At 56.3% G+C, this 24,608-nt stretch overlaps 9 protein-coding genes across 9 annotated transcripts in view; 3 read left to right on the top strand and 6 right to left on the bottom strand.

Annotated features, from left to right (window-relative positions):
* Window positions 1-205: 205 nt before the first annotated feature.
* Window positions 206-3,549, bottom strand: PUNSTDRAFT_105630 (Metallo-dependent hydrolase; the record flags this gene model as incomplete). The annotated part of the gene is made up of 10 exons (XM_007385985.1): window positions 206-449; window positions 506-971; window positions 1,029-1,893; window positions 1,958-2,075; window positions 2,139-2,596; window positions 2,650-2,993; window positions 3,048-3,066; window positions 3,121-3,252; window positions 3,306-3,370; window positions 3,430-3,549. The coding sequence occupies 8 exons, from the start codon at window positions 3,547-3,549 to the stop codon at window positions 1,659-1,661; spliced, it is 1,491 nt and encodes a 496-aa protein (XP_007386047.1). The 3' UTR covers window positions 206-449; window positions 506-971; window positions 1,029-1,658.
* Window positions 3,550-4,817: 1,268 nt separating this feature from the next.
* Window positions 4,818-5,552, bottom strand: PUNSTDRAFT_136416 (uncharacterized protein; the record flags this gene model as incomplete). Its single annotated transcript, XM_007385984.1, has 1 exon — window positions 4,818-5,552. The coding sequence occupies one exon, from the start codon at window positions 5,550-5,552 to the stop codon at window positions 4,818-4,820; it is 735 nt and encodes a 244-aa protein (XP_007386046.1).
* Window positions 5,553-7,552: 2,000 nt separating this feature from the next.
* PUNSTDRAFT_136415 (uncharacterized protein) lies at window positions 7,553-10,139 on the top strand (the record flags this gene model as incomplete). Its single annotated transcript, XM_007385983.1, has 6 exons — window positions 7,553-7,778; window positions 7,848-8,342; window positions 8,396-8,857; window positions 8,933-9,280; window positions 9,338-9,774; window positions 9,831-10,139. The coding sequence occupies 6 exons, from the start codon at window positions 7,553-7,555 to the stop codon at window positions 10,137-10,139; spliced, it is 2,277 nt and encodes a 758-aa protein (XP_007386045.1).
* A 327-nt stretch (window positions 10,140-10,466) lies between these two features.
* Window positions 10,467-11,208, bottom strand: PUNSTDRAFT_136414 (mitochondrial import inner membrane translocase subunit TIM22; the record flags this gene model as incomplete). The annotated part of the gene is made up of 4 exons (XM_007385982.1): window positions 10,467-10,476; window positions 10,533-10,693; window positions 10,765-10,973; window positions 11,037-11,208. The coding sequence occupies 4 exons, from the start codon at window positions 11,206-11,208 to the stop codon at window positions 10,467-10,469; spliced, it is 552 nt and encodes a 183-aa protein (XP_007386044.1).
* Window positions 11,209-11,366: 158 nt separating this feature from the next.
* Window positions 11,367-15,746, top strand: PUNSTDRAFT_145127 (TrkH-domain-containing protein; the record flags this gene model as incomplete). Its single annotated transcript, XM_007385981.1, has 21 exons — window positions 11,367-11,372; window positions 11,542-11,669; window positions 11,730-11,919; window positions 11,971-12,005; window positions 12,059-12,583; window positions 12,642-13,377; window positions 13,445-13,560; window positions 13,618-13,756; window positions 13,807-13,814; window positions 13,875-13,889; window positions 13,941-14,015; window positions 14,073-14,141; window positions 14,190-14,351; window positions 14,404-14,438; window positions 14,499-14,514; window positions 14,574-14,743; window positions 14,800-14,846; window positions 14,897-14,951; window positions 15,002-15,057; window positions 15,108-15,178; window positions 15,232-15,746. 21 exons carry the CDS (start codon window positions 11,367-11,369, stop codon window positions 15,500-15,502), a joined length of 2,925 nt encoding a protein of 974 aa, XP_007386043.1. The 3' UTR covers window positions 15,503-15,746.
* Window positions 15,747-16,002: 256 nt separating this feature from the next.
* On the bottom strand, window positions 16,003-17,468 carry PUNSTDRAFT_121729 (uncharacterized protein). The gene is made up of 3 exons (XM_007385980.1): window positions 17,433-17,468; window positions 17,020-17,372; window positions 16,003-16,967 (listed from the first exon to the last, which is right to left on the bottom strand). Exons 2-3 carry the CDS (start codon window positions 17,151-17,153, stop codon window positions 16,043-16,045), a joined length of 1,059 nt encoding a protein of 352 aa, XP_007386042.1. The 5' UTR covers window positions 17,154-17,372; window positions 17,433-17,468; the 3' UTR covers window positions 16,003-16,042.
* Window positions 17,469-17,717: 249 nt separating this feature from the next.
* On the bottom strand, window positions 17,718-20,694 carry PUNSTDRAFT_24760 (uncharacterized protein; the record flags this gene model as incomplete). The annotated part of the gene is made up of 3 exons (XM_007385979.1): window positions 17,718-18,539; window positions 18,598-19,646; window positions 19,695-20,694. Coding segments are annotated over 3 exons (2,871 nt in total), but the record flags the coding sequence as incomplete, so codon positions are not given.
* Window positions 20,695-21,706: 1,012 nt separating this feature from the next.
* Window positions 21,707-22,938, top strand: PUNSTDRAFT_53989 (uncharacterized protein). The gene is made up of 4 exons (XM_007385978.1): window positions 21,707-21,752; window positions 21,825-21,954; window positions 22,013-22,278; window positions 22,454-22,938. Exons 1-4 carry the CDS (start codon window positions 21,726-21,728, stop codon window positions 22,643-22,645), a joined length of 615 nt encoding a protein of 204 aa, XP_007386040.1. The 5' UTR covers window positions 21,707-21,725; the 3' UTR covers window positions 22,646-22,938.
* Window positions 22,939-23,590: 652 nt separating this feature from the next.
* The window catches only part of PUNSTDRAFT_53988 (uncharacterized protein), a 2,127-nt gene continuing 1,109 nt past the window's right edge, over window positions 23,591-24,608 (bottom strand). Inside the window, exon 2 of the mRNA XM_007385977.1 lies at window positions 23,591-23,671. The gene's annotated coding sequence lies outside the window, so the exon portion shown is untranslated. The remainder of the gene's footprint in view (window positions 23,672-24,608) is intronic.

The following is a 24,608-nucleotide window of genomic DNA, read 5'->3' as shown; positions in this document are numbered from 1 at the left end:
GGGATGTGGGCCAGTGGCTTTGCGCAGCCGATTCCCACGATTAGATTGGTGATTGGCCGGGTTGCTTGCGGTGCTATGGTGAAATCATCCGGGCTTAAGTATGACTTGAGCTCGACTCCCGTCTCCAAGGTTGGCCTCCTCCATCGCCGTCGAGGCGTAAGCCCCACCATGTCCGCCGCGTCCTCCCCGTCCCCGCGGGCGTTCAACTACCCCCCAAACTACACCTTCCCACATCACCGCCTCCGCCGCGTGCTTCGAGATGACCGAAAACAGCCTATAGTGCTCGTAGCATGCGGATCGTTCAGCCCGGTCACGTACCTGCATCTGCGCATGTTCGAGATGGCCGTGGACTACGTCCGGCAGAACACAGACTTTGAAATCCTCGGCGGCTACCTCTCGCCCGTCAGTGACATGTACAAGAAGCCTGGTCTCCTCTCTGCCCATCACCGGTATGCACTAGAGATTGTAATCCATCTCCAGACTCACATCCTATTGTGCGCTGCAGGGTGACCATGTGCGAACTGGCGACGGAGCAGACCTCGAACTGGCTCATGGTTGACCCTTGGGAAGCCTTTCAATCGTACCAACGAACGGCCGTCGTGCTCGACCACTTCGATCACGAGATCAACACCGTTCTCGGAGGCGCGCAGACAGCCTCAGGCGAACACCGCCCGGTGCGGGTCATGCTGCTCGCGGGCAGCGACCTCATCGCGACCATGTCCGAGCCTGGCGTATGGTCCGAAGCAGATGTGCGGCCCATTCTTTCCGTGAATGCGTAACCCCCTGCTAAACGGAAGCCTTATTCTTGATGCTGTCCGTTAGCTGGACCATATATTGGGACGGTACGGCACGTTCATCGTGGAGCGTGCCGGGAACGACATGGATCAGGCCATTGAGCATCTCGCAAAATGGCGGAACAATATCCATCTCATCTCCCAGCTTATCCAAAACGACGTCTCGTCAACCAAGGTCTGCACTTCCATGTCGTCGTCCTTGGCTGCAATATTGATCGTATGATCCGCATAGGTTCGCCTGTTCTTGAGGCGCGGCCTAAGCGTTCGCTACCTTATCCCCGGACCCGTGGTGGAGTACATTGAACAGCATGGCTTGTACCAAGACGGGGATGGCATGTCCATCTCTGCCTCGACGTCGAGCATTGCCTCGGCGGGAACCGATCGGAATGCGGGCTCTAAAGAAGAGGGCACGGTGCAGAAGGTCAAGGACGCCGCGACGGAGGTCATGCGGGCTTCGGGTTTATTCGGTACCGACAAAACCGCCAGCCCGTCGACGTCCTCAGGTGCACCATCACAGTAACCGATCTATGATCCTATACCGACGACGGATCCAGGCGCGACGCATTACCGATCAATATGAATGCTTATGCGACCCGTTCTACGATGGAATGGCACACCCGCAATAATTGCATGATGTATTACTAAACCTCGTAGATAACTTTGGGATGACTTATTTTGCGGACAGTTAACTATGCGTACACATTTCTCTCTACGAAGCGCCACAATCCGGCTCATGAGTGAATGGTATTGATTCACTGTCCGTTGTACAGGTTCGTGTCTTCGATAGAATATCTATAACACAACATATAGATGGTGATCCATGTCGTCCCTTCATGCGATGCAGGTATAAGATCTCAGAGGTGCTTATGCAATCGTCGACTTAGCCCACGCCTGTTTTCCCTTGACCCAAGTCGAAAGGACATTCCCGAACCGGTCCATGACGGCGAAGTCGGCATCCGCGCCTGGGCGTAACGTGCCCTTCTTGTTTTCGATGCCGAGGCACTTGGCAGGGTTGTACGTCGCGCACTTGAGCGCCTCACCGAGCGAGCACCCGGTAAACTTGGAGAAGTTGCGCACGCACACGTCGAGGGTGACCACACTGGAGGAACGGGCGCGATCAGATTCTCCGCATAATGCGGACAGGGAGAGAAGAGGGCACATACCTGCCGGCGAGCGTGTCCGTGCCCTCGAGGAAGAGCTTGTACCCCTGCTTGACGAAACGCTGGCCGTCGCGCCATTCGTGTACGCCGTCATGGAGGTGCGGGTCAAGGATCTTCATGGCTATAGGCGATGCTGAATCAGTCGGCGCGTTGGGCATATACGGTTCACAAGAGAAGTGCATACCGTCCGTGATCAGGATGCATCCTTCGGGGTACGAAGAGTAGGCCAATCGCACGGAGTTGGGGTGGGAATGCACGCCGTCGACAATCAACTCATAGAACGGCCTCGCGAAAGGAATCTTCTCCTTCTTCGGCTTTCCTCCTTCTTTACTTGGCTCGAGGGCGAGCGGCGGCGGCGCGTTTTTTGGGCTCGCAGCAAGCAAAGGTGTTTGCGGCGGCGTCTCCAGTTCGTTCAAAGCTTCTGCCTTGAGATCCGGCGAGGTGGGCTTCGAAGGTAACCGAGAGGAACTGGGGAAGGGGGGAGGATGGACGGAGAACTTGGACGAGAGGAATGGCGATGATCCGAGGAGACCGATGATGGAAGGGTCACGGTGGTGCAGCTGGGGCATGGCGTTGAATAAGTGGGTAATGAGGCGTGCACCATGGTAGACGGCAGCTGTTGCGATATCGGTAGTCGCGATACTGTACACCCATAAGTTTCTACGCGAGATTCGCGGATAGAAATAACAAAGTACCTGTGCCCAATAGAGAACACGACGCCTCTGCCACCCAGCTCATCGATGCTCTCCATCACTCCCTCGATCTCCGGGGCTGCAGTGATGATACGGACACCGAGTCCATCATGTTCGCCGCTCATCAACCAGTCTTCGCTGTCCGCAAGGTTCTCCGGACCGTATATCTCCTCGAAGGAACGGAAGCCGCCCTTTGCGGGCTGAATGAGTGAAGGTGTATGCGCGCCACGCTTTGCCATCTGCAGGAATGGACCTTCTGCATGCCATCCGAGGAGGGTGGCGGAGCCAGGGGACGACAGAGGTCGCAGAAGGTGCAGAAGCTTCGGGTAGAGAGACTTCTCTTGGGTCTGTGAAGAAGGGAATTGAACACGCATACCATCAACAACGACTCGTCGACTCACGATGATTGTCGGGACAAGTCTAGTGAGATTCCAGTCAGCCTTTTTGAAGACTCAAAAGGCGACAAAGACTGACGATGTCACGCCCGTCTCGACGATGCTCTTCGCAACTTTGCGGAGCCCGGTGAGGTACGATTCATCATCGCCATCGTAAACGGAAAAGTCGAAGCCATAAGCGCCGTTGATTTGGATATCAATCAAGCCTGGACTGCAGGGAATCCGATATCAGCGAGAGCGAAGGCGAACAGATTCGAGCCTCACCTCAACACGTTGCCGCCCAAGTCAATGATCTTGTCCGGTCGTTCCTTCCTCTGAAAGAATGTTCGCTACACGTTGCAAGCATACTTTGGTCTCGATTCCTCTCGGCAAACGTTGCACTCCTTACATGTGCATCCAGGATCACGCCGCGCCGCTCATCGATCCAGAGATCTTTCTCGGCGAGTGTGCCATCCTCGAGCGCGAGGAGGCAGTTGGTGAAGCAAATCAGACCGTTTGGCGAGGACATGGAGGAAGGGCGGGTAAGACTCGGAGCGAGTGCTGGTAAGTATATACGGCAAAGAGGGGCTAGACTCCAAAATATCCATGCTGAGGCTCATGATAACGGGACTTCGCGATGGCCGGCGTCGGGTTCGGGCTGTTGAGGGCCGCATGCGCTGGATGCGCTTCAGGTTCGTTCGGTAGAGGGAGCCACGCACATGGGTGATCAAAGAGAATACTACTAAAGAGCTCGAGGATCGCCATGTGTATACTAATACTCGTGCATTCTCATTGCCTGATGGTCATGATATCAGATAAGTTACTTGCTAAGAGAATGGGTTGACATTGATCACCCTGTCCACGCTATACTCATCATTCATAAAAGGTTCTTATCATATTCAGTGCTCTAAAGTCACCCGCTAGTTACGGTGACGGAGTGCCCACTATAGTAGAGATCAATGACATACAATACCTACAACAACTGAAGTATAGTAAGATGGAAGAGATACCAGAACGGAACATTAGTACACGGTGACTTTATCGCAAAAGCAGGAAGAGCCGAAGATGTGCTGCTTCATCTCCTGATCAAGCCCGCATATTAGAATTTAAGCGCTGTTCATGTTTGATCCAAAGGGGGGCAGTGTAATGTAGTCGGGGCAGAGGAAGTCAAAACACGAATACGCAGCTAGACAACAACCTTGCTACGATACAGCCGGTTGAAATCCGGAGAACGACAATCATCGTCCGCGACGACTGCGATTTGGCCAGTATCTTCCATGGGACAGGCATCCGCAACCCTGCCAAAGGGTTGCTTTTGCAACTCTTGGTTGTCGATCATATCGCCGCAAGTGTGGATATTCGCCAGCCCTTGCCAATTCGGATGGGCCAACAGCCGCCCAGTGGAATAAGAGTTGAGGCTGCTCGCGAAGGTGGGCTTGTACATCCTCACAGTGCAGCAGGCCAAGAGGATCAGCCAGATGCTGATGCAGACTCCGAACAAGCCTGCCAACCAGTCGACCCGATCTCGTCCGTCGACCAATGAGTAGTCGAAGGTATCGTTGAACCGGATGGTATCACGAGAGAGCTGAGATTAGGCTGAGTGTAGGTGATTTCACCGGATTGGTCGTCATACGATGCCCTAAAACCCAACATCCTGAGTATTCCGCTGATTCGCTCAGCGTCTACGGCGGCAGCGGTATCGTTCGACGAGTCGGAGCCGAAAGCCTGAGTGATAGAAAAGATCGCAGCGAAAAGCGGGTGATAGGGAACGTCTGCGCGGACGTCCATGTCGTTGCACTACGGCAGCTGTTGGAAATCGCGGTAGGTATTGGATGTATTGAAGGCGTCCAACATGTTGCCAACAGTGGCGTTGCCCGTGGCGAAGGTATAATTGCATCTGATGAACCCGTGCGCGCCTCCGGATTCATTCCCGTCTGTGACCGAAATGTGGGCGACGACGTTGGCGGTGGACGACGGGACATTGTTCATCCAGTCGGTCCTGTGTCCTGTAGCCGAATCCACGTAGAAGTCACTGCACCAGGTGATATTGAAAGCGACGTTGCCGGCGAGCAAGCTTGTATCAGATTTAAACTGGTCCAGGTTATTGCTGTCGCACCAGTTTGCAAGAGCAGGATGGGTGTCGTTGGCAAGCGGCGGCGAAGGAGTTGTCCAGCAGCTGCCAGTCACGCGGACGCCCGGCATATGGGGTACTACAAGGTATTCATTGGCTGCTGCGAAGAAATAGTCCTCGCCGTACTGTTGGAAGGTGGACTCGGAAGTTGTCAATGACGTCGCTGGAACGAACGTGCTTGAGTTATAAATCTCGGCCGCGGAAAGTCCCGTTGTCCATGAACCCTCGCCAGCAGCCATTTGGGAGGCGCCGTCGATGGTGTTATATCGGGGTGGGGAGAATGCGTCCAGCGTTACTCGCCAGGGCTGGGTGATGACAGCGCCGTCATTTGGCCATGCTTGACGAAGGAGTGAGGGTGCAGCGAGAGCCGTCACCGAAATGATTGTGAAGAGCACAAACATCACAGAAGGACAGATACGACTTTTGCACATGACGAAGTATGTACGACCGATGGCGACCGGTCCCTGCCAGTTACGATCGGCGAGCCAGAACAGCTCCGTCCACGAGCGTGGAACTGTAGCTTGATCCTGTATCGCCGAGATAGAGAGTCGAGCGAGGTACAGTGCGGTGATTGGGCCATGTCCTTGCGCGAAAAGAACGATCATTACATCTGAGATCCTGGCCATACAATCGGGAGGCCTCGGATGGCTGCGCAACATTACAACAGGATCACCAGGGCCACAATGTAGGCGACCCAAGAGAGGATCGCATATAAGGCGAAGCTGTAGTATTGAAGGCGCCCAGAGACCATCTGATCGTCCATGATACCAGAGGTCTCGATTATTGTCTCCTTAGATGACTGATATAGACAATCCTGACCCCCAGGCAGGATTAGCGCTATACGGAAAAGATCTAGTCAGTCTACGCCTGAGTAGTCGAGGAGCTATATACATACCACTGTGCTCATCATTGACCACTTCTGGCAGCCCAAGTAACTGCTCTTCCATCATGGAAAATTGAAGGAATATGAAAGGGAGAGAAGAAGGATGAAGAGGCAGTCCGGATGGCCAACGGCGATTTATACCAGCATGTGCAAGGGCAACCAGCGTTCTCCGGGAGGCGGGTTAACCATGTGAACACCAAGTGGAGCAGATATACGCCACTTGAATCCTCTTTTCACAGCTCCCCAGTGTTTTCGCCCGATAGCACGTCAATCATAGACGCTCAAGCCTGAAAACATCGAGGAATGTCTGTTGAAAACGGAAGTCAGAGGTACTCTTTCAAGGCGATCCGAAACGCCGAAGGACGATAACACGGGGTTGTCGATTAGAGCGGAGGTACATAGTTCGGTTTTACGACATGGCATACCTCGATAAGGGATAGTCTGTGGCGACTCCTGTGTATAACATGTACTTACAGCTTATTACAATCGCCGGGCACAGTCACCCCGGGACCGTGAGTTCAAAGGGTGTCTTGGGTTTAGGCGAGTCTATTGCTGTTTCGCGACCGCTGCAGCAATGAGGATGAGGCCATCAGTGACAACACACACCCACACTTTTCTCCTTGTGGGCGTGGGTGACAGATCAATGCGGAGACACGTTGGGCAAACAACCGAAGTTCGCCTGTTGACAAGTCCGCGCTTAGCGTCTTGCGTCTAGCGATGGGCGTGAAGATCGTGGTTTCCAGCTGAAACCTGGTGGGTAGGGCGCACCGTGGGCAGGACAGTATTTGAGCCATGTTCGACCATTCCTTCAGTCAGCCGCCTTGATGTCGATGGGGCGCTAAGTCAAGAGTAAGGCAGAAGTGGTGCAAATTTAAACCGAACGTATCGAGCATATTGAGGGCGAGCGTAGCATGCTATACATTTATATACGACTGTAAGCTGTACAAAAAAGCAAAGCCCATTGGAGTAGTGCCAATTGAGGCTGCTTGAGGACTAGTAGGCAATTGCAGGCTCAGCGCTCATCGATCATCTGGCGACAGTCGACACGCTGGAGGAGGATGCCAGGCACGCCGCATCGCCACTGCCATGCGGCTTTGGAGTTTGCCGATCATCCGGACGGTCCAGGCGTCGAGGAGATCCCCAGTGCGCCGCTCGCCGCTTTTGCGAGAGGCCGCACCGGGACGGGGGCTACGTTCGAGTCCGTCCGTCGTCACCATTTGACTTTTAACTCCTCGCCTTTGTCTTCTCCATCACCCTCCGCGCCATCCCAAGAGAAATTTCGCGCAGATAATCGGTCCACCAACCCCTCACGAACGTGTTCATCGGTCGCCATCCGTACCGGAGATCGTGCGATCGGCAGTTATCACTCCAAAACTCGCGCATCGTGACCCCTCACTGCCCCGCTGCCGGACGGGTACTTGAACGAAGGGGCAGTTTCATTTTTCTGGCGCCATTTGCGGGCGTTATTGCCAGTACTGTAGTTTGACTCCAGCCGCCCTTTGACCACCGACCACGACGATGTCGACCACCCGCAAGCCCCAGCACAACTCTGTCTCCATCCGTCTCACCGAACCCGTCGTCTTCCTTCGCGGCGGCGATATCACCGGCAGGCAGCGTCCCGCGTCCAGCAATGCGCCACCTGCTATGGTTCGAGGATTGCTCGTGCTGGATATTGTGAAGCCGACGAGGATCACGAGCATCGAGGTTGAATTAGTGGGAAAGTCGGAGACGGCCTGGCCCGAAGGTAATGTCTATCGCTGTTTATCAATCTAATCGTCTCTGCGTTTCGTGTCGCTGAATCGTTATCTCAAAGGCGTCGGTGCGCGCCGGATCGAAGTAACGGAAGAGCACAAGATATTCTCCGCCTCCACGGTCTTCTTCCGCGCCGGCTCCGAGCCCAGCACCGCAGCATCTCGCCGGACCATGTCCCTGGGTCCGGGAGTTCACGCACTGCATGAGGACGAATACGCGGTGGACGATTCAGACAGCGACAGCGAACTGCGCGGGACGTCTACCCCCACGCGCGACTCCCCCCATCGAAGGACCAGGAGACGCATCAGCGCCGATCAGTCTATCTTCCAGTCCGAGTTTGTGTCCCACCAAGCAGAGAACGTCTCGGTGCCTCCTACGCCGCCGTACAGCCCCTCGACGCCTACGACCGTTATATCGGAGGCCCCTACGCCGTTCACTCTCAGCCCAAGAAACTCCGTTTTCCACTCTCAGCATATAGCGTCTCCCGCACGTGCAGATGAGAACCCCGGACAAGTGCTCGAGGAATCGCGCAACGCGCTCCTCATGGGTTTGGGATGTAAGCAGCGTTCGTCTCGAATTTCGCGTTTCGCCAGCTTATCTGGAAGACAGCGACTCGCACGGGTTCTCGTACCCCGCTCGAATCGAGGGCGTCGAGCATCAGGTCCATTTCTCCCACGCAACGCCGCGCCCGCGGTGGAGATGGCTCGGACGCCGAGCGCTCCCCTGCGCACTCTCGCAGACCCTCGATGGAACAGCGGAGGCCGTCCTTTGAGCAGCCGCGAATCAACGGACGCGGGTTGTCGCCTATGCCCACCGAAGCTCCGATCGAAGAGGAGCAGCGACGCGGTCGGAACAAGTCGCGCTTCAGTCTGAACGCCATGCTCGGCACGCTCAAGGAGCGCGTCGCGGGCCACAGCCGATCTACTTCGCGCGCGGTGGAGAGGAGCGTCGACCGGGATCAGGGCTATGAGCGTGGACGCACGCTGGAGATACTCGAGAAGAGCTCGGGAAAGAAGAAGGCGCGCTCGCCTAGCGAAGAACGTGGACACGGATGGAAGGAGTTCCGCAAAGGTGAGCCCCGTGAACCTGCTCCATGCGTGCTCTTGCTGGTGTCGTCTGACTGTCAAAGTGCTCCGCCACGGTTAGGCACATACACGTACCCGATTTCGTTTGCCGTCCCGGCCAACTCGCCGCCGACTATCCACGCCGCGTTCGGCTCCGTCACCTGGCGCCTCAAGGCGCAGGTCCATCGGCCTGGCACGTTCAAGAGCAAGCTGACCGCGAGCAAGTACTTGAGCCTCGTCGCGTGTCCTGGGGAGGAGGATATGGAGGACCAGGATAGTATCGTAGTCCAGAGGCAGTGGGACACCCAGCTGCAGTATCTGATCACTGTCTCGGGGCGGACGTTCTTCATCGGAGGATCAATGCCCATTCATATTACCCTCATGCCGCTGGCGAAGGTAAAGGTGCACCGGGTATCAGTTTTCTTAGATGGTGCGTACATTTGGTTGGTTGTTTCTCGCGTCATCGAGCTCAACGATCGGGTTCCAGAGCGCGTTGATTATCTGACCCAAATGAAACGTGTCGCCCGAAGTGACCAGCCCTCTCGCACGACTCTTCTCGCCCTCAAGCACCCAGACTCCGCGCACGGGTCTCAACCCATCCTGCCGCTCTCTGGCGAACTCGCGAAGGAATTCAAGCGCTCGCCGCTGTCCTCCATCGTCGATCCGAACGCCGTCGACATCGACGAGCTCGCGTCGTCCTACATGGGACCCGGCCCGTGGGATATCGATTGCTCGCTCACCCTTCCCGACTCGTGCGAGCAGCTTCACTTTACAACGAAGAACCGGCAGAGCAATATCTCCATCAGCCACACGCTCAAGATTGTATTCAGGGTGGAGAGGGGCGACGACCAGTTTGTGGACCATAAGACCGGGAAACGGAAGCTGTTCGACATCGTCGTGCAGATGCCGGTCCACATCTTATCGGTAGTTATATCTACTTCAGAGTTTTCGATTGCTGTTATTGACGCCACTATATACAGTGTCTCTGCGGACCGGAAATGACCTCGCTCCCGCGATACACCGAGCTTTTCAGAGGCAGCGGAGCCTTGACGCCTTCATGTCGTTGTCACCAGCCCAGAAGGATCGGTGCTCGACCGCCCGCGCTGCCTCGCCATGGGTCTGACGAATCCGTTGCGACGGTTGCTTCGTCTGCGTCAGACTCGCCGCAAGCGACAAGCGAGCAATTCGAGCGACTCGTCGCTGGGAGGGTCACGGAGGAGGGCGAGGCGCCGCCTTCGTATGAGGTCGCCGTCGGCGGCACGCCAGATGCAAGCAGGACCGCGCATTAGTTTTCAGGTTCGAGTTAACGAAAACAGTGTGAGGTGATCAGGAGGGAAAAAATACGGGACGGAAGAGAGGATTATAATGGGCTATTTTATGCACTAATTGCTGCTGATTACTATAGACGTGCACTGCACCATCTACTCCCTGGACTATTCGAGCTGCTGATCAACAACCGTCGTCCTGTACGATTAAGTAGTTCGTGAACATCCATTGTAATGAGATTATTATAGAGTATACATAGGAGCATGCTAAGCAGAACGAGCTGGGTGTGATGCGGCAAATAAGTTAAGCTCTGCGGACACCGAACGTGGGTGGAAGATCGATGGGAGGATTCAGTCATCGCTACGGTTTTAGCGACATTAGCGCGAGGCTAATTATAATGTCATAGGAATACGCACTCTGCTGGCTCCCGCCTTAAGAACATGTCGATGGCGGCAGAAAACGCGCTGAAGCCCAAGCCACCTAATAAGGCACCTTTGGGACCCGAGTTCCTGGCTAAGATGCCACCGACGATAAAGCCGCCCGCCACGGGGTTGACCATGTCGTTCTTCGCTCGATACTGCACAATGACACGTCGCAGGTAAGTAAGGGGGAGACAAGTAAACCACGAAGGAAGGGGACATCACTGACCGATTCGATAACGCACTCTATCCCCGCAAACAACGCGCCGACCTTGGCAAAACCGCTCCCGCTACGGTACATGCCCTTGCCCATATCCTTGAAGTACGCAACCGTCTTCTGCTTCGTGTTCATCCGCTCTGCCATCTGATCTCGCAACAGCGGATCCTCATACGCGAAGGACGCAGACATGAGCGAAAAGAAGGCGCCGATCGCAAAGCCTAGCGGACTGAGATATCACTGTTCATGCACGCGTTGGTCGTAGCGGCTCGCCATCCACGCACCTCCGACACCCGCGATCGCGGTCTTCGCAACACAGGATTCCATGGCCATGGTGGTGTAGCCCTGCCAGCGCTTCATCTGCTCATACTGGGCTTTCTCCTCGTCGGTGATGCCAGGCGGTAACGGCTCCTTCCCCGCCGGAAATATCGGGGCGACCATCGGTAACGAGGTCATCGTGGGCTGACAGGGCTCCAGACACTGCAAGCAAAAGTGGCTGCGACCACAGTAAAGCGGAACTTGCGGGAGGTGGCCTTACCCCGGGAAGCCGCGGGCACCGAATAAATTAGATAACACGTGACCTTTTCACTGACTCGGCTGGCGGAAAAACTCAGATGCACGTGAGCAGATCATTGTGGCATTAACCTTCGCGTCATAGGGGGGCCAGTCTGAGGTTCGGTCAAGTTCTGTTCACTGCCATTAATGCCGAGTCCACTCACGTTCATCCCCGCCTAGTCCTGACCACTCCTGCATCACGACGACCACGACGTTCCTCACGGTCTTGCGCAGATGGACGAGTCTCAGTCGCCCTCACTAGACTCGGATGACCCACCCAATAGATCCTACACCGCCTGGACAAGGATACGAGAACGTATCGCGGCTTCGCTCAACTTTTACCGTGTTCACACCTTGATCTTGTATGTTATACTGCACAGAAAACCACGCGTTTGTAAATTAATTTCTCGATTCTCCGATAGCACCTTTGTCCCTTTGATCTGGTCCGGGATTTTCTACGCCAGCAACGGGAGCACCCACATCGCATATATCGACGCTTTGTTCAATTCTGTCAGCGCGTTTTGTGTCTGTGGGCTTACCACGGTCGACCTCAGCGCCCTCACACCATGGCAGCAAGTTATCTTGTTCATCCAGATGAACACGGGGAGCACGGTAAGCACGCTAGTGGCACTTTACCGACCATCACATCTAACGTCACGGAAGACTTTCGTGTCCTTCTGGATGGTCTACGTCCGAAGGTTCGTTCCCACTCGCTGTGCACATGCCCCCATCCCTCATAACGCGGTCGCAGGCACTACTTTGCCCAGGCCTTCCGAGAACGGGTAAGACAGGTGCAGCTCGCCAAACGGAACGATCCGGAGAGCGCCCCTCTGGAGAACTGGCGCACCCGCATCACCCGCACCTTTACGCGCTCAGCGCACCCTGAGACGAGGCCGGCGCAGGACGCCTACGTCCTCCAGGAGAAGCAGTCGCCGGCGACGCCTCTGAAGAAGCGCAAAAAGGGCGGCGTGCTGAAACACGTCAAGCCAGATATGATACGCCGGACGACGGACAGGCCGATGTTGATTAATCCTAGTGGCTGGATCAGCGAGGGGGGCCCAGGTCCGGATGCGAAGCCGATGCCGTCTGCAGAAGCCGGTGTGCCGTCTGCTTCTACGACCGCGGAGACGGGCGAGTCCGAAACTCCTGTCACCTTCCTGGACGTGGTCAAGGTCGACAACGCGGACCCGGGTCCGAGCTCTGCATCGTCCTCGTCAAGTACGTCCGAGTCCACGGCCGAGGATGGCGCGACTTCTCCTATGCAGGCCCTAGAAAAGTCCGTCCGCATCCACACCCGCTTTGAGCTTTTCCGTCTTCTGACGATCACGTGTTAGGCGGAGCCGCCGGCTCTCTGAACCAGGATCGTCTCCTCAAATATCAGCCATACCGATGAATCGTTCACGGACATTCGCACCTACGCAGGAAGTAGACACGCAGATCGCTCGAACTGCCACAGTGGACTTTGCGCTCCCCAGGGCAATCCGCGACACCACAAACAACAACGGTGAAGGCATCAACGACCGCGGCCGTCCCACCCGTCGTAACTCCATCCTGCGTGAGCCAACCATAACAGGTTCCGTGTTCCCAGATCGTACAAGCCCTTCTACCGAACCACATGAAGGGCGTCGGTCCCGCTCTGAATCTCACATGCGTCCTGGTCCAGCAATGCGCACACACACTATGCACACTATACACACCGTGCAGAGTCACGCGCGCAGCTTTGTTCATGATACATTCTATGAGAGCCAGCATCATGGATTTGGTGGCTGGCCTATGCCTCACAAACTACTCCTCAACGGCCTACACAAGCTCTTTCCCGGCTTACAGGAGAAGATGCATCGGACTCTCACAGTGCCCCTGACCACGACATACACGCGGCATGCATATGGCCATCCAGGGGAACACGACGGTAGGCCCTTGCCCACGGGCGTGAAACTCGCTCCGTATTTCTCATTCGATGCGTTCGCGGGGCGAAACTCGGCATTCCCGTACTTAACGCACGAACAGTTGGAGGAGGTGGGCGGCGTTGAATATCAGGCTCTCTGCCTCCTTCTGTGGCTCGTTGGCGGAGTATGTCTCTTCTTCATACTTGACATTCACGAGACGACCTTTGCTCATTCCAGATGTTCCCCCACAGCTATGGTTTGGCAGTCAGATGTTGGCATTTGTGATCATCGCACCGTACATCTCGCAGCCCAGGTGGAAGAGTGCATTCGAACCGCCAAATTTGCACAAGCACGTTCCGCCCCCATGGTAACATTCCGCCGTCGGAGATATATTATCTCGGCTGATTCACGAGCATTCCACCAGGTTCGCCCTTTTTCAAGTGGTCTCCTCCTACACAAATACCGGCATGTCTTTGGTCGATCAATCCATGATCCCGTTCCAAAAGGCATACCCGATGATTTTCCTCCAAGCATTCCTAATCCTGTGTGGCAACACATCTTTCGTGAGTCCGTGGCATTCACACTCGACGACACGTAACTGATAGTGTTACAGCCTCTTTTGTAAGTGAACTGCATCCCATGAGAAACTACGTATACTGAAACATGATCAACTTTGAATAGCCTGCGCTTGCTCATGTGGGTGTGGATTCCATCTCTGTCCCGGATGCATGCTCACACATCGCCTAGTTGGACGCTGACTAAGATACTTCCAAGCACATCGGATCTTCATGGTCCTCTTCGATTCCTTCTCGATCATCCACGGTCTGTCTAATGTTGTGTTTGGTCTGGCGCTAGCCGCTCATCGGCATTGACAATCAGACGTTGCTATCTTTACCTCTTTCCCTCTCACCAAACGTGGTTTCTGTTGCTCATGGTCGTTGTTTTGAAGTATGCCATTCACCTGGATCCTCAACCTTATACTAACTTAATGCTAAGTTCCACAGACTGGTTCTTTTTCATGGTGCTGGATATTGGAAATCCCGCTATAGACTCCATCAAATTAGGAACACGCTTTGTGCTGGGACTCTTCCAGGCTTTCGCTGTGAGGGCAGCTGGTTTTGCCACGGTGACAATATCCAACTTAGCGCCAGCCGTCAAGTACGCAACAACCCGAGGTCCTTGATCGCTAGCTAACGACCATTGCTGACAGGGTGCTCTATGTCATCATGATGTATGTCAGTATATGTCAGTATTCGTGTCTCTTCTGGTCTTGTCGGTTTTGTCTCATACATTCTCGCTTCTCAGATCCTATCGCGATGAGGTGACTAGAAAATATGGTTATCCGGCTGGAGTTGGGAGGCTCATGGAACATCTGTCCAGTGTACGCTCCACGAACGTATACGAAGAACGATCTCTCGGCGTTTTCATTGACGAAGATGAGGAAGAGGAAAGAAACCAGGAGCTAGAGCAGAATATTGCAGCCCAGCCTGGTCGCGTGGCGGTATGGGGCAAATACCTGGTATCACATGCGCGAAAGCAACTATCCTTCGGTGCGTCTTCTCAGTTCATGTGCCTGCCAGCCGTTGATGACGGACTCCATCAACAGATATGTGGTGGCTGGGCTTTGCCCTCTTCCTTGTGTGCATCATCGAGGTTGGTCGTAGGTTGAATGACGTGATGATCACATTCTGATAGCCGCTTAGCGCAAACCTCTTGACGAAACTGAAAAGGCATCATGGTTCAACATATTCTATATACGTCAGTCGGCACATTCTAACGGGCATGCTTTGAGGCTCACATTCGTTTAGTGTTTGAGTTGGTCTCGGCGTATGGCGGTGTAGGGCTGAGTCTAGGACTCCCGAATGTGAGTGAAGTCCTCGTATATGCGCACGAGCAGCAAGATGACGACTTCAGGCGAATTACTCCTTCTCAGGAGCACTGTCCCCGCTGTCAAAGCTCGTTGTTTGCGCAGTTATCATCCGAGGGTCAGTCCCCAAGGAGTGGATCAACTGAAATTATCCCTCACTCCACTCTGTAGTCGCCACAGAGGGCTTCCTCAGGCTATTGACCGCGCTGTGGTCTTCCCTTACGAGCTTCGCGTACTGCGGGACCGAGAAAATCAGGACGGCGCTACTATCACAGCGGTGCCTACCTCCAATGCTAGCGGTGTGAATCTACGACCTCAGCGCACTCGCACAACGAGCTTTGGCCAAGCACAATCCAGCCAGGATACAGCGAACCACAACGTTTTCTTCCCTAGAACCCGCACCCGGGCAAGTCAACTCCCTCAAGTCCCCGAACATGTTTAGGGTGATCGTCAGGCTCCACCCAAACGACTAACACGACGCTCGCACGACACTGTGGAACATCATCTCATCTGCAGGTCCACACTAGACTTATCATTATTCTATAAACGAACAATTGCAGGAACACGCCTATGACCACATTTACTATATCCTCGATCACTACTGTCTGTCCATCACGCAAACCTTTTACATTTCCTTTCTTTTAGATTTGGCCTTTCATGTCTGTACTATAAACTTACCTGCTCACCCACCTTGTCGTGATCAATGCGTTAGACTTACCTCGATATCGTCGTATTGCTGTCCCGTTGACTACATTAATAGATAGATCCGGAGTAGACCCTTATTTTCTTGGCGCCCAGGAACATTGGCCTATAGAATTGTGTCCTAGCTTTGTTGTTCAAGGTCATATCGAAATGCTTCACAAAATACAACCAATTGGGACGACAACATGCGAGGACGAACAGGCAACAGCTAGATTTACAGAGAGCAATGCTGAGCAGAGAGCGATATATCATTATGTCCGTACATTGGCACTGAAGTGGATCACGCGAGCGTTTGCAGAGTGTCCAGGTCGATTTCAATCGTCCCTTTCCAGGCGCGGTCCTCGTAGCTGCGCAGAAACGTGTAACCCTTCGCGGCTTCCTCGTTGGCGAGTACGCGCACGGAGGGTCTCAGGACTTCGTTGGAGGTGACTAGGATGCAGAGTGTTTTCGCGCGGCTTATGGCCACGTTGAGCCTGCGCCTCTCGAGCAGGAAGTTTAATGAGGTCGACGAAGAGCTAGACGCGAAAGTATCAGAGAACAAACAGATAACAAAGGCGGCCTCCGAGCCTGTAAGTAGATGAGTCTCTTTGATGCTGTCAGCCCAGGTGGATTCCAGACCTTGGAGCCTTTCCACGGTGTCAATCGTAACTTGGGTAGTTGTCGCATCGCTGACAGCCAGGGTAGTCATGGCCTGAGCGAGCTCATCCTCGTCACTCTCCAGAGACTTCATGGATTTCAGTGCTTCTTTCACTGCGTACCGCTGGATGCGATGCGGTGTCGCCACAAAGATGCTGTCGTCCGGGCAAGATTTGCGCAGCCAGTATATCAGACTCGCTGCGAGGGCAGCTTCGCCGCGGACGTGGGCCTCATACCCCAGCTGCGAGCTGTGCATTGTCCTGGCCTTAAGAGATATCATAGCGAGAGATATTGGGAGTGGTCCTGGGACCGTCAGTAAGTCAGTCGGCGACGCCGCCGCCGCCACTGGGGGGCGCAGCCGGGGCTGATCCTTGCGCAGCATGGCCCTCGACAGGTCGACCAAGAAGGATTTGGCCGATTCCAGAACGTCTTCCAGGCCAGGGCGGCACTGAACGTGTAACCCTCTGATATTGCCCAGATGTGTCGCTAGCGTCTGCACCTGCACCTTTTGCGGTTTGAAGGCGCGTGAATAGATTGTGGAGACAAAGTCGCCCAAGTCCGGGTTAAGCCTGTGCAAGAGCGGGTAGTGTACCGAACACCGTAAACAAGTACACCACGCACCTAAAATTCTCCGTCAACTGCACAATAGTGCTCAGCTGGGATGAGACCTGCTCGGACGAATGCTCCGTGTCCACGAGCGAAGCCATCGTGGCCTCGGCGTGGAGACCTTCCTGCGCCGCGCGATAAAGATGCATTACACAGTCTAAGATGGACCCGAAGAGTCTCGTCTCGAGCTTGGGATACTGCGCTGCGAAGATGGGTGCGAGCTGCTCCGAGTCGCCGGCAATGACGATACGACCGCGTGATCCGAGTGAGCGGAGCACGAGAGCGGCGGAGCCGAGGCCCAGTTGGCCCGCTTCATCGATAACGACGCAGTCAACGTGCAGAGCACGGCGCTTGCTGAAGTTGTACAACTACGTCGAATGCACGTTAAGTATGTCAGTATAAGAGCATATGAAAGAATGATATCTGACCTGAAACACGGTTCCCGCGTATATGTGCGTGTTCGGCGTGTTCTTTGCGGGGAGTGGATGTTCGTTGCCCTTGAGGACGTGTTCGATCTTCACCTTGTCGAGCCACGCCGTGGATAGCCCGGAGATAGACTTGTAGCACTTCATCAGAAGTTCAAGTTTGGAAAGGCACGCGTCGATCGCCGCGTGGGTCATAGCCGTTAAGAACAGGATTTGGGGAGGCGCAATTCCCGCCTGGCATTCCAGCAGCCGGAGCAGAGATGACGCGATCGTGTGCGTCTTGCCTGCCCCTGGTGGTCCCCACACCACCGCGAGCCGGCTGGAGAGGATCCGGCGCGTGGCTTGCCGCTGCGATGCTTTGAGCAGCAGCGTTCGCGCCTCCTCAGTACCAAGATCCGCTCTTTCCCTGAACGTGCGCTGGATCGCGTGTTCCCGCCGCAGGAACCGCGAGCCGAGTCGTGCTCCTTCGGGTGCTTGCTCGAGTGCAAGCGCTCGGGGGTCCGAGATGAGCTGTACGAATGGCGGTACGCCATCGCCCTCGTCATCATCGCCGCCCTCGCCAGCACATCGCATGTCGAGCTCGAGCAGCGTGGATAACGCCTTCGTCAGGTTAAAATCGACCAGGCGCGGCGACAGCCGGTACCGCCGCCCTACGCCAGGCTGCGCGGCGCGCTCACCCCACGTACACAGCGTCACGCGCGTGTGCATCCCGTCGGCGTCGATGGTGATGTCGCGCACGTCTGCAACGAGCAGCGAGCGCCGAACCCTGGCGGGCTGCATATCCCACCGCGGCCGCGTCCAGCGATTGAGCGGGAAGACCATGCCCATCACCGGCAGGTCGTCAAAGAGAGCTTCCGGTGGGATATCGGAGTCGGACCCTTCAGAGTCGTCGTCCGGGGCGAGCAGGAAGTCGAAGAAGGAGCGTTGTTGGTCCGGAGCGTGTGGCTTGTCACCGCCGGGGGCGTCGAGCGTGCCGGATAAGAGGCGGAATGTATGCAAAGTGCCGCCTGCACTCGATGACGACGAGGAGATGTGCTCCAGTACCGGTGCATCTGGACATCCGTCGACGCGGTTGCGCCACAGCTCGCTGAGCTTCGCTAGCACCTCGAACTGTGGCCGCGGAAATGAGTATCAGATGGGACTTCGATTGGCTGGGACCACTGCTTACCTGTTGCATGTAGAACAACTTGCGTATATGCGGCTGCTCGCACAAATCCATGAACTCTGCGGAGAGCGGCTTTGCCTCGTTGACCAGCAGCTGCCGTCCCTCCTTGGTGATACGAGCCCTCACTGCGTCCAGCACGCGCTTGATGCCTTCGTTCCGCTTGCGCAGCGTCCCCTCGGCCTCCACCGTGCGCCCGGCGTCGTAGGACGCGAAGATTTCGTCGTCGCTCGCGTACGCGGCAGCGGATCCGAGCAGCGCGACGGCGCACTCCGGCAGATCCCAGTATCCCGGCACGGGCAACGCGACGAGCCGCTCGATCTCGCGCTTGAGCACGACGACGAGCGGCAGCTGGCCTATTTCCTTGCCGGCGGTCCCTGCTCCGTCGTCGGAGTCAGGCTGCGCGCGCCCGCCAAGCTGTTTCAGCCGCTCGACCTCCTCCGCCACACGCAAGCGGAGGCGCTCCACCGTCTCTGTCCGCGCGAGGTCGGTAACACCCATGCGGCGGAGGCAAGTGCGAAGCTCGGCCTTGGTGCGCGTGCCTTTGCGCGAGAGGAAGTCGAGGAGCGCGCCGGAGAGGATGAGGGGCTGAAAGGCGGTCGCGAGGAGCGAGGCGCCTTCGCATAGGGCAGCGATGCATAGGCGGACGTCATCCTCATCGTCGGTCGGGCCTTTATCATCCCCAGTCTTGTCTGAACCCGCGACAAGGGCAGCGTCGATAAGGTGCCGCTGCAGCGCGGTGCGTTCCTGAGACGAGAAGACGTAAAACTGCGCACGGACGACTTGCCCGAGGGCGAGGGTGGCGCGGATGGTGGCGGCGAGCGCGGGCACGAGTTGTGCGGCCTTGCCCATCTGATCGAGTAGTCTGGATGGGAGAGTGACCACAGGCGAAGGAAAGAGGGAGAGGGAAAAGAGGGCGACGCCGTCGGTGGCGGGGTCGAGAACGAGGGAGAGTACGAGTGCGAGGTCTTCCGCGACAGGAAGAGTGAAGCTGCGCCGGGGGATGACTTGGACGGTGCGCGTGAGCGCGGCTTCGAGTACCGCGCTCGGATTTGCTGGAGTCCGGGTTTGCGACTGAGGGAGAGAATGTCGGCCGGATCGACGCGACGTATGTGGGCGGGTCCGCGAGGGTACGCCGAGGATCCGCTTGGCGCTCTTGACACCGCTCGGGAACGCGCGCTCGAGCGCGTCCACGGCGTTCGGGTTGGAGAACAGAAGATGTAGGTCTTCGATGTCGCCAATACCGAGTTTGGCGTCGCGGGCTCGGGCGGCGCCGAGGAGTCGCTCGAGGGCGCCTTTATCAGCGACGCTTACGTTGGGGATGGCGCCGATAGCGCCTTCGGTCAGAGCACGGGTGCGATGGGCAGGCTCGTACGGGCAGGTGCGGCAAAGAGGGTTGAGGTGCCAAGATACGTCGGCAGCGGGAAGGGCGAGAAGGCGCGGGAGGCGGGAGAAGAGGAAGGGACGGAGTGAGGACGCGAGGAGCGCGATGGGTGTTGAAACGAGGGAGGAGGCGGAGGGCGGAGAGGATGGAAGCCAGACGCCCGCTGTGGTCGCGGGGACGTAGGAGCCCGGGAGGATATGTGATAAGCAGAGATGGTAGAAGTAGATCTGGACGTGGTGCGCGGTCTTGACGGACGCGCTTGACTTGGCGTCGATGACTCGCCAGGTCGTCACCCCCTCAGCGCGCTTGACTTCGATGAGATCCGGCTTGGCAAGACCGAAGCGGACGGGATTTGAGATACCGGCTTGGGCGTAAAGTGCGTCGAGGGCACGCTGAGGCGGCCAAAAGGAGGCATTGGCAATGTAAAAGTGGTCGCGCTCGTCGCAGTCGATGGTAGCGATCAGACCGTCGTGTGGAACGGGGACCGAGAGAATAGTCAGGAGCTGGTTGGCGCGGTCGAGCGCGTGGAGGAGGTCGTGCTCCCACTTGAGCCCGCGGGAGAAGTGGGCGCGGGAGGTGGCGCCCGGGCGGGGGGCGGGGGTGTGGCCTTTGCCATCCTTGTTGGCGGTCAACGCAGAGACGGGAGCGCGGTGGTAGACGGAATGAAGGTAGAGGTCGCACTGTAAGTGGTGGTACGTGGCCAGGTTCGTCGCAGACAACGGCTTCGGGCCGTCCATTGGCGCGTCCCCGTCGTTGTCGTCGTCGTCGGGGAGCGATCGGGCAACATCGGGGACTGCGTTGAGACTATATATCACGCCCGAGCTGTTTCTCCGCAACAATGGGCCGCCGGACTCGGACTGCATTGCGGCCTGAGTCGACGCGACACCTCGATGGTAATGGTACACGACAAGTCACACCGCATGATCGTGGATGCGACACGCGAGTCACGGACGAGTCACGTGATCCTACATTATCCGGGAGCAATTGAATTGCACAGTGCAATGGCCTACCTGTAAGTACAAGACAACCAATAGCAAAGTGAACCAAACTTTTAAGGCTCTACAAGGCTACATGTACCTTCACCTAGGGTAAAATGCCCACCTGCAAAACGAACATTTCACCGTACCATAAGGTCAACGTTTGTCTGTTCCCCCGCCGTGCGCGACATCGTCATTGGTAACATCAATCGCGGTTCAGACCATTTCAGGTTCTGGCGTTGTTCTGGGAGAGCAGTCATACGGCATAACCGTGAGAGCGACTTACTGTGACTTGAAAGCGTCGTGATATGGAGCCGTCGTCTCGGATCGTGCGAGCGCCTCCTTTTCCTTCGACCGACGGTGAGTGACGCCGTCCTGATTCACTCGTCCCTGCAGCCTCGAGGGGCCAAGGCAGTGGTGCAGTACCAGACTCTCTGTAAATTCATGCACCATAAACTCATATTCCTCAACATACCTATGGCCCTCTCGTAACATACGTAGTCCCATACGTAGCAAGAACAAACAAACTGACGTCCGTACGTTAGCTCGGCGCCTCCCGAGCCTTATCCGCCAATCGCACGCGGCCATCAGAGGATCTTTTTCCTCGCAATGACCATTTATACGTACGGCGCGCCGGCCATGTTGAATTCCCAACGTGTGTTCTTGCCCGCGTCCTCGATCGCCCGACCCGCTGTCCCTCCTTGCGTCTGACCCTCGCCCACCTTCCTTTGCCCTCGCCCCTCTCCTGCCGAACTTCAGTCAGTCAATTCAAGATGCGCGCCTCCTTCGCCCTCGCTGCTGTGAGTCTTCTCGTCGTCGTCAAGGGCGACCGAGAGAAAACGAGGAGCTAATGCGGACAACGTCTCCCGCAGCTCGCTGGCACCCTCGCGTCCGCAAAGGACATCGTCATCACCGTCGGCGGCAACACGACCACCAACGCCTCGCTCGTCTTCCAGCCCCAGGAAGTCCACGCCACCCTCGGTGACACGGTCATCTTCAACTGTGCGTTCAAAAAATCGTCGCCTTCTCGTTCCTCGTTCTTACGAACCCTGCCATACAGTTACCCAGGGCAACCACACTGCGACCCAGTCGACGTTCGCCTCGCCCTGCATCCCCGCGCATGAGACGAACATCACCATCAACGGCTTCGACTCGTCTTTCCGTGATGCCGGCAACGGGACCGCCATCACCATCCTGTCCGTCCCTATCCTCCCGGAGAACGTCAACACCACTATGTGGTTCTACGACGCCGCCCTCTGCGGCAAGGGCGGTGTAGGTGTCATCAACGCCAACGACTCGTCGCTCGAAACCCTCGCCGGATTCGAGGTTAGTCTTCCATTCCCTTCCTCCCTCCCTATCTCCCCCCTTTCCCCTATTGGCACCGACCCCTATCCCCCTTTGTATTTTATTTCTCTTCCCGAACCTCCAAATTTTCTTCGTTACTCTCACGGGTCACACATCACGCGAGCGAACCTCACTAACGCCTCCTATTTCTACGCAGCGCAACGCCGTCCGTCTGAACGGTACCGGCGCCTCCAGCACCGTCTCCTCGCACTCGGCTACCGCGACCTCTCCGTCGTCTTCCGCTTCGGCCTCCGCGACCCAGACATCCTCTTCCGGTGCCGAGCGCGCGCTCACCCTCGGCGGCCTGGCCGTCGTCCCACTGCTCCTCGGCGCTCTCGCCACCCTCTAAAGGGGGTATGGACGATTAGACGTTATCAGTGGATGACGATTTTTGGTGCTTGGCGTTCCGTACTTTGGCCCTTGCGCGGGATATCGAACCCGAGTATATATACCATATACCTGGTGGCGCCGTCCCCGCCGCCACCTATCACGAGTATGAGCATCGCGCTCCGAGCCTCCCCGTTGTTCTCTGTGTATGTGTGCTTGTGTTCCTGCCGTATTCTGTGTTTAGTACTCTCGTGTGTTGCTGTTGATAGTTGCTGCTGTTGTTCTTGCCCTATAATTCACGACGTTGTGTTTGCTGCCTTGCTCTCTGCTGTGCAATTCGGATATTATGAAGAGGCGCTCACATGATTGGGGACTACGGTCTGCAAGTAAGGAATGCTGGTCTGCGGCACCCTCGACCTGTCCCTTCTAGGCTTCGTGATCTGCTTGTTCTGACACTCGCATCCGGCTGGTCGTCAACACTCTTGGACTTCGAGTACACCATGCTTGGAAGGGCAAAGCCAAGGGTCGATCCAATGTGGCATAGTTCGTTTCGTACAGTCCCGGCATGCTGTCGCCGTCGTTCTCTCCCATGGTCTGTATATCTGCTCTCTCCGCTGTGCGATCATGTGACGAGGACTACCACTCAGCATATTCATCGCGCTAAGAGTGCATGCGCGATATATGCGCGCGCGCGCTGCTGCATCAACCTCCACTGCGACACCACTGCTTTTTACTGCCGAATGATCGGAGTCTTCGGGACGATTGTCGCCCGGTCCTTTCAATCATGCATCATAAGCGTCGCCGACTGAAAGTAGGAAACGCGGTGCAGGAGGAAAGGACTCGAAGCGCGTGCGTGCCATGTATATGCGTCACGACCGCGACGGGAGATCGCAGCGATCCTAACTCATATTCCATCAAGTTTCGTAGCATCGTACACGCCTATCGACCGCATCAGAACCACTGTTAGACGCATCCGACTGTGTATGGCCTCGGGGCACAGGTAGGTACGACCTGGAAAGTTGGGGAAGCTTTGCGATCGCCAAAATAAGTACGTACGTGCGACTCCTCGCGACGATGGCCAGTCTTTCACGGACTTCTGCTTCTTCCAGAGAATTTCGGAGCCGATAGAGCGTTGCTTACGGGACTAGCAGTAGCACGTCAGCAGGGCGGACGATGAACAAGTGACTAGGCCCATGTCGGGATCGTCAGAAGTTGCGACCACATTCGATTAACCTTGGCGCTCGTTATGGGCGCTCTCGGCCCTTCCTGAGTTGGCTAGCATAGGATCGGCGGGAGTTGGGGACAAGTTGTGACCCTCCGCTGAAGAGCGCTTTACTCGTGCTTGGAGTTGGCCGGTGGCGCATACACGGTCCTGTACTGCAAGCTAGCCAGACCGAGGGAAATTCGTCTAGCAACGAACATGGGTCAAACATCGTGGCAGGCAACAAAGGGACGTCTCTGGTAGGAGGCGCGGGGCCAAAGCCGACGATCTTGAACACCTTCCATATCCGGACGATGGCCATGGCAACCGCACGGGGCCGAATGGCGTCACCACCCCCATCGCGGTGTCTACCCCGCACACCAGCTTCGCCGCGTTCGCGAGGCTTCGCGCATCTTTAGGGACCGTGCCCTCCTTGTTCGCCCTCGCCTCGCCAGGAGCGCTGCGCCGGGAAAGTGTGGAGCGCTGGCCTTGATATAGAACACTCCTGCACCGCACGCCGCGCAGGCTCCCGACGAGGGGCGCTTCACTTGCCAATCTGTACTCGGCGACCGTGATATGGGGGATGGTCGACAAACAGTATATAAGACTGGCCCCTCTGCGCTCCGGATGGTTTCTCAACAATCCGCTCAGCCGGCTTTGTCATCCCCCTACTTCCTCTCCTCCTCTCCAGCCTCGTCTCTAGTCACTTTTCGATCTGTGATCGTCCAGCGTACTTCTCCAGAGCCGAGCTCGAGAAACTAGCTTATTCGACTGCATCTTTGTC

The sequence above is a fragment of the Punctularia strigosozonata genome (assembly GCF_000264995.1).
Source record: "Punctularia strigosozonata HHB-11173 SS5 unplaced genomic scaffold PUNSTscaffold_10, whole genome shotgun sequence".
In the NCBI taxonomy this organism is placed as follows: Eukaryota; Fungi; Basidiomycota; class Agaricomycetes; order Corticiales; family Punctulariaceae; genus Punctularia; species Punctularia strigosozonata.
This window is presented reverse-complemented; position numbering and strand designations above follow the sequence as displayed.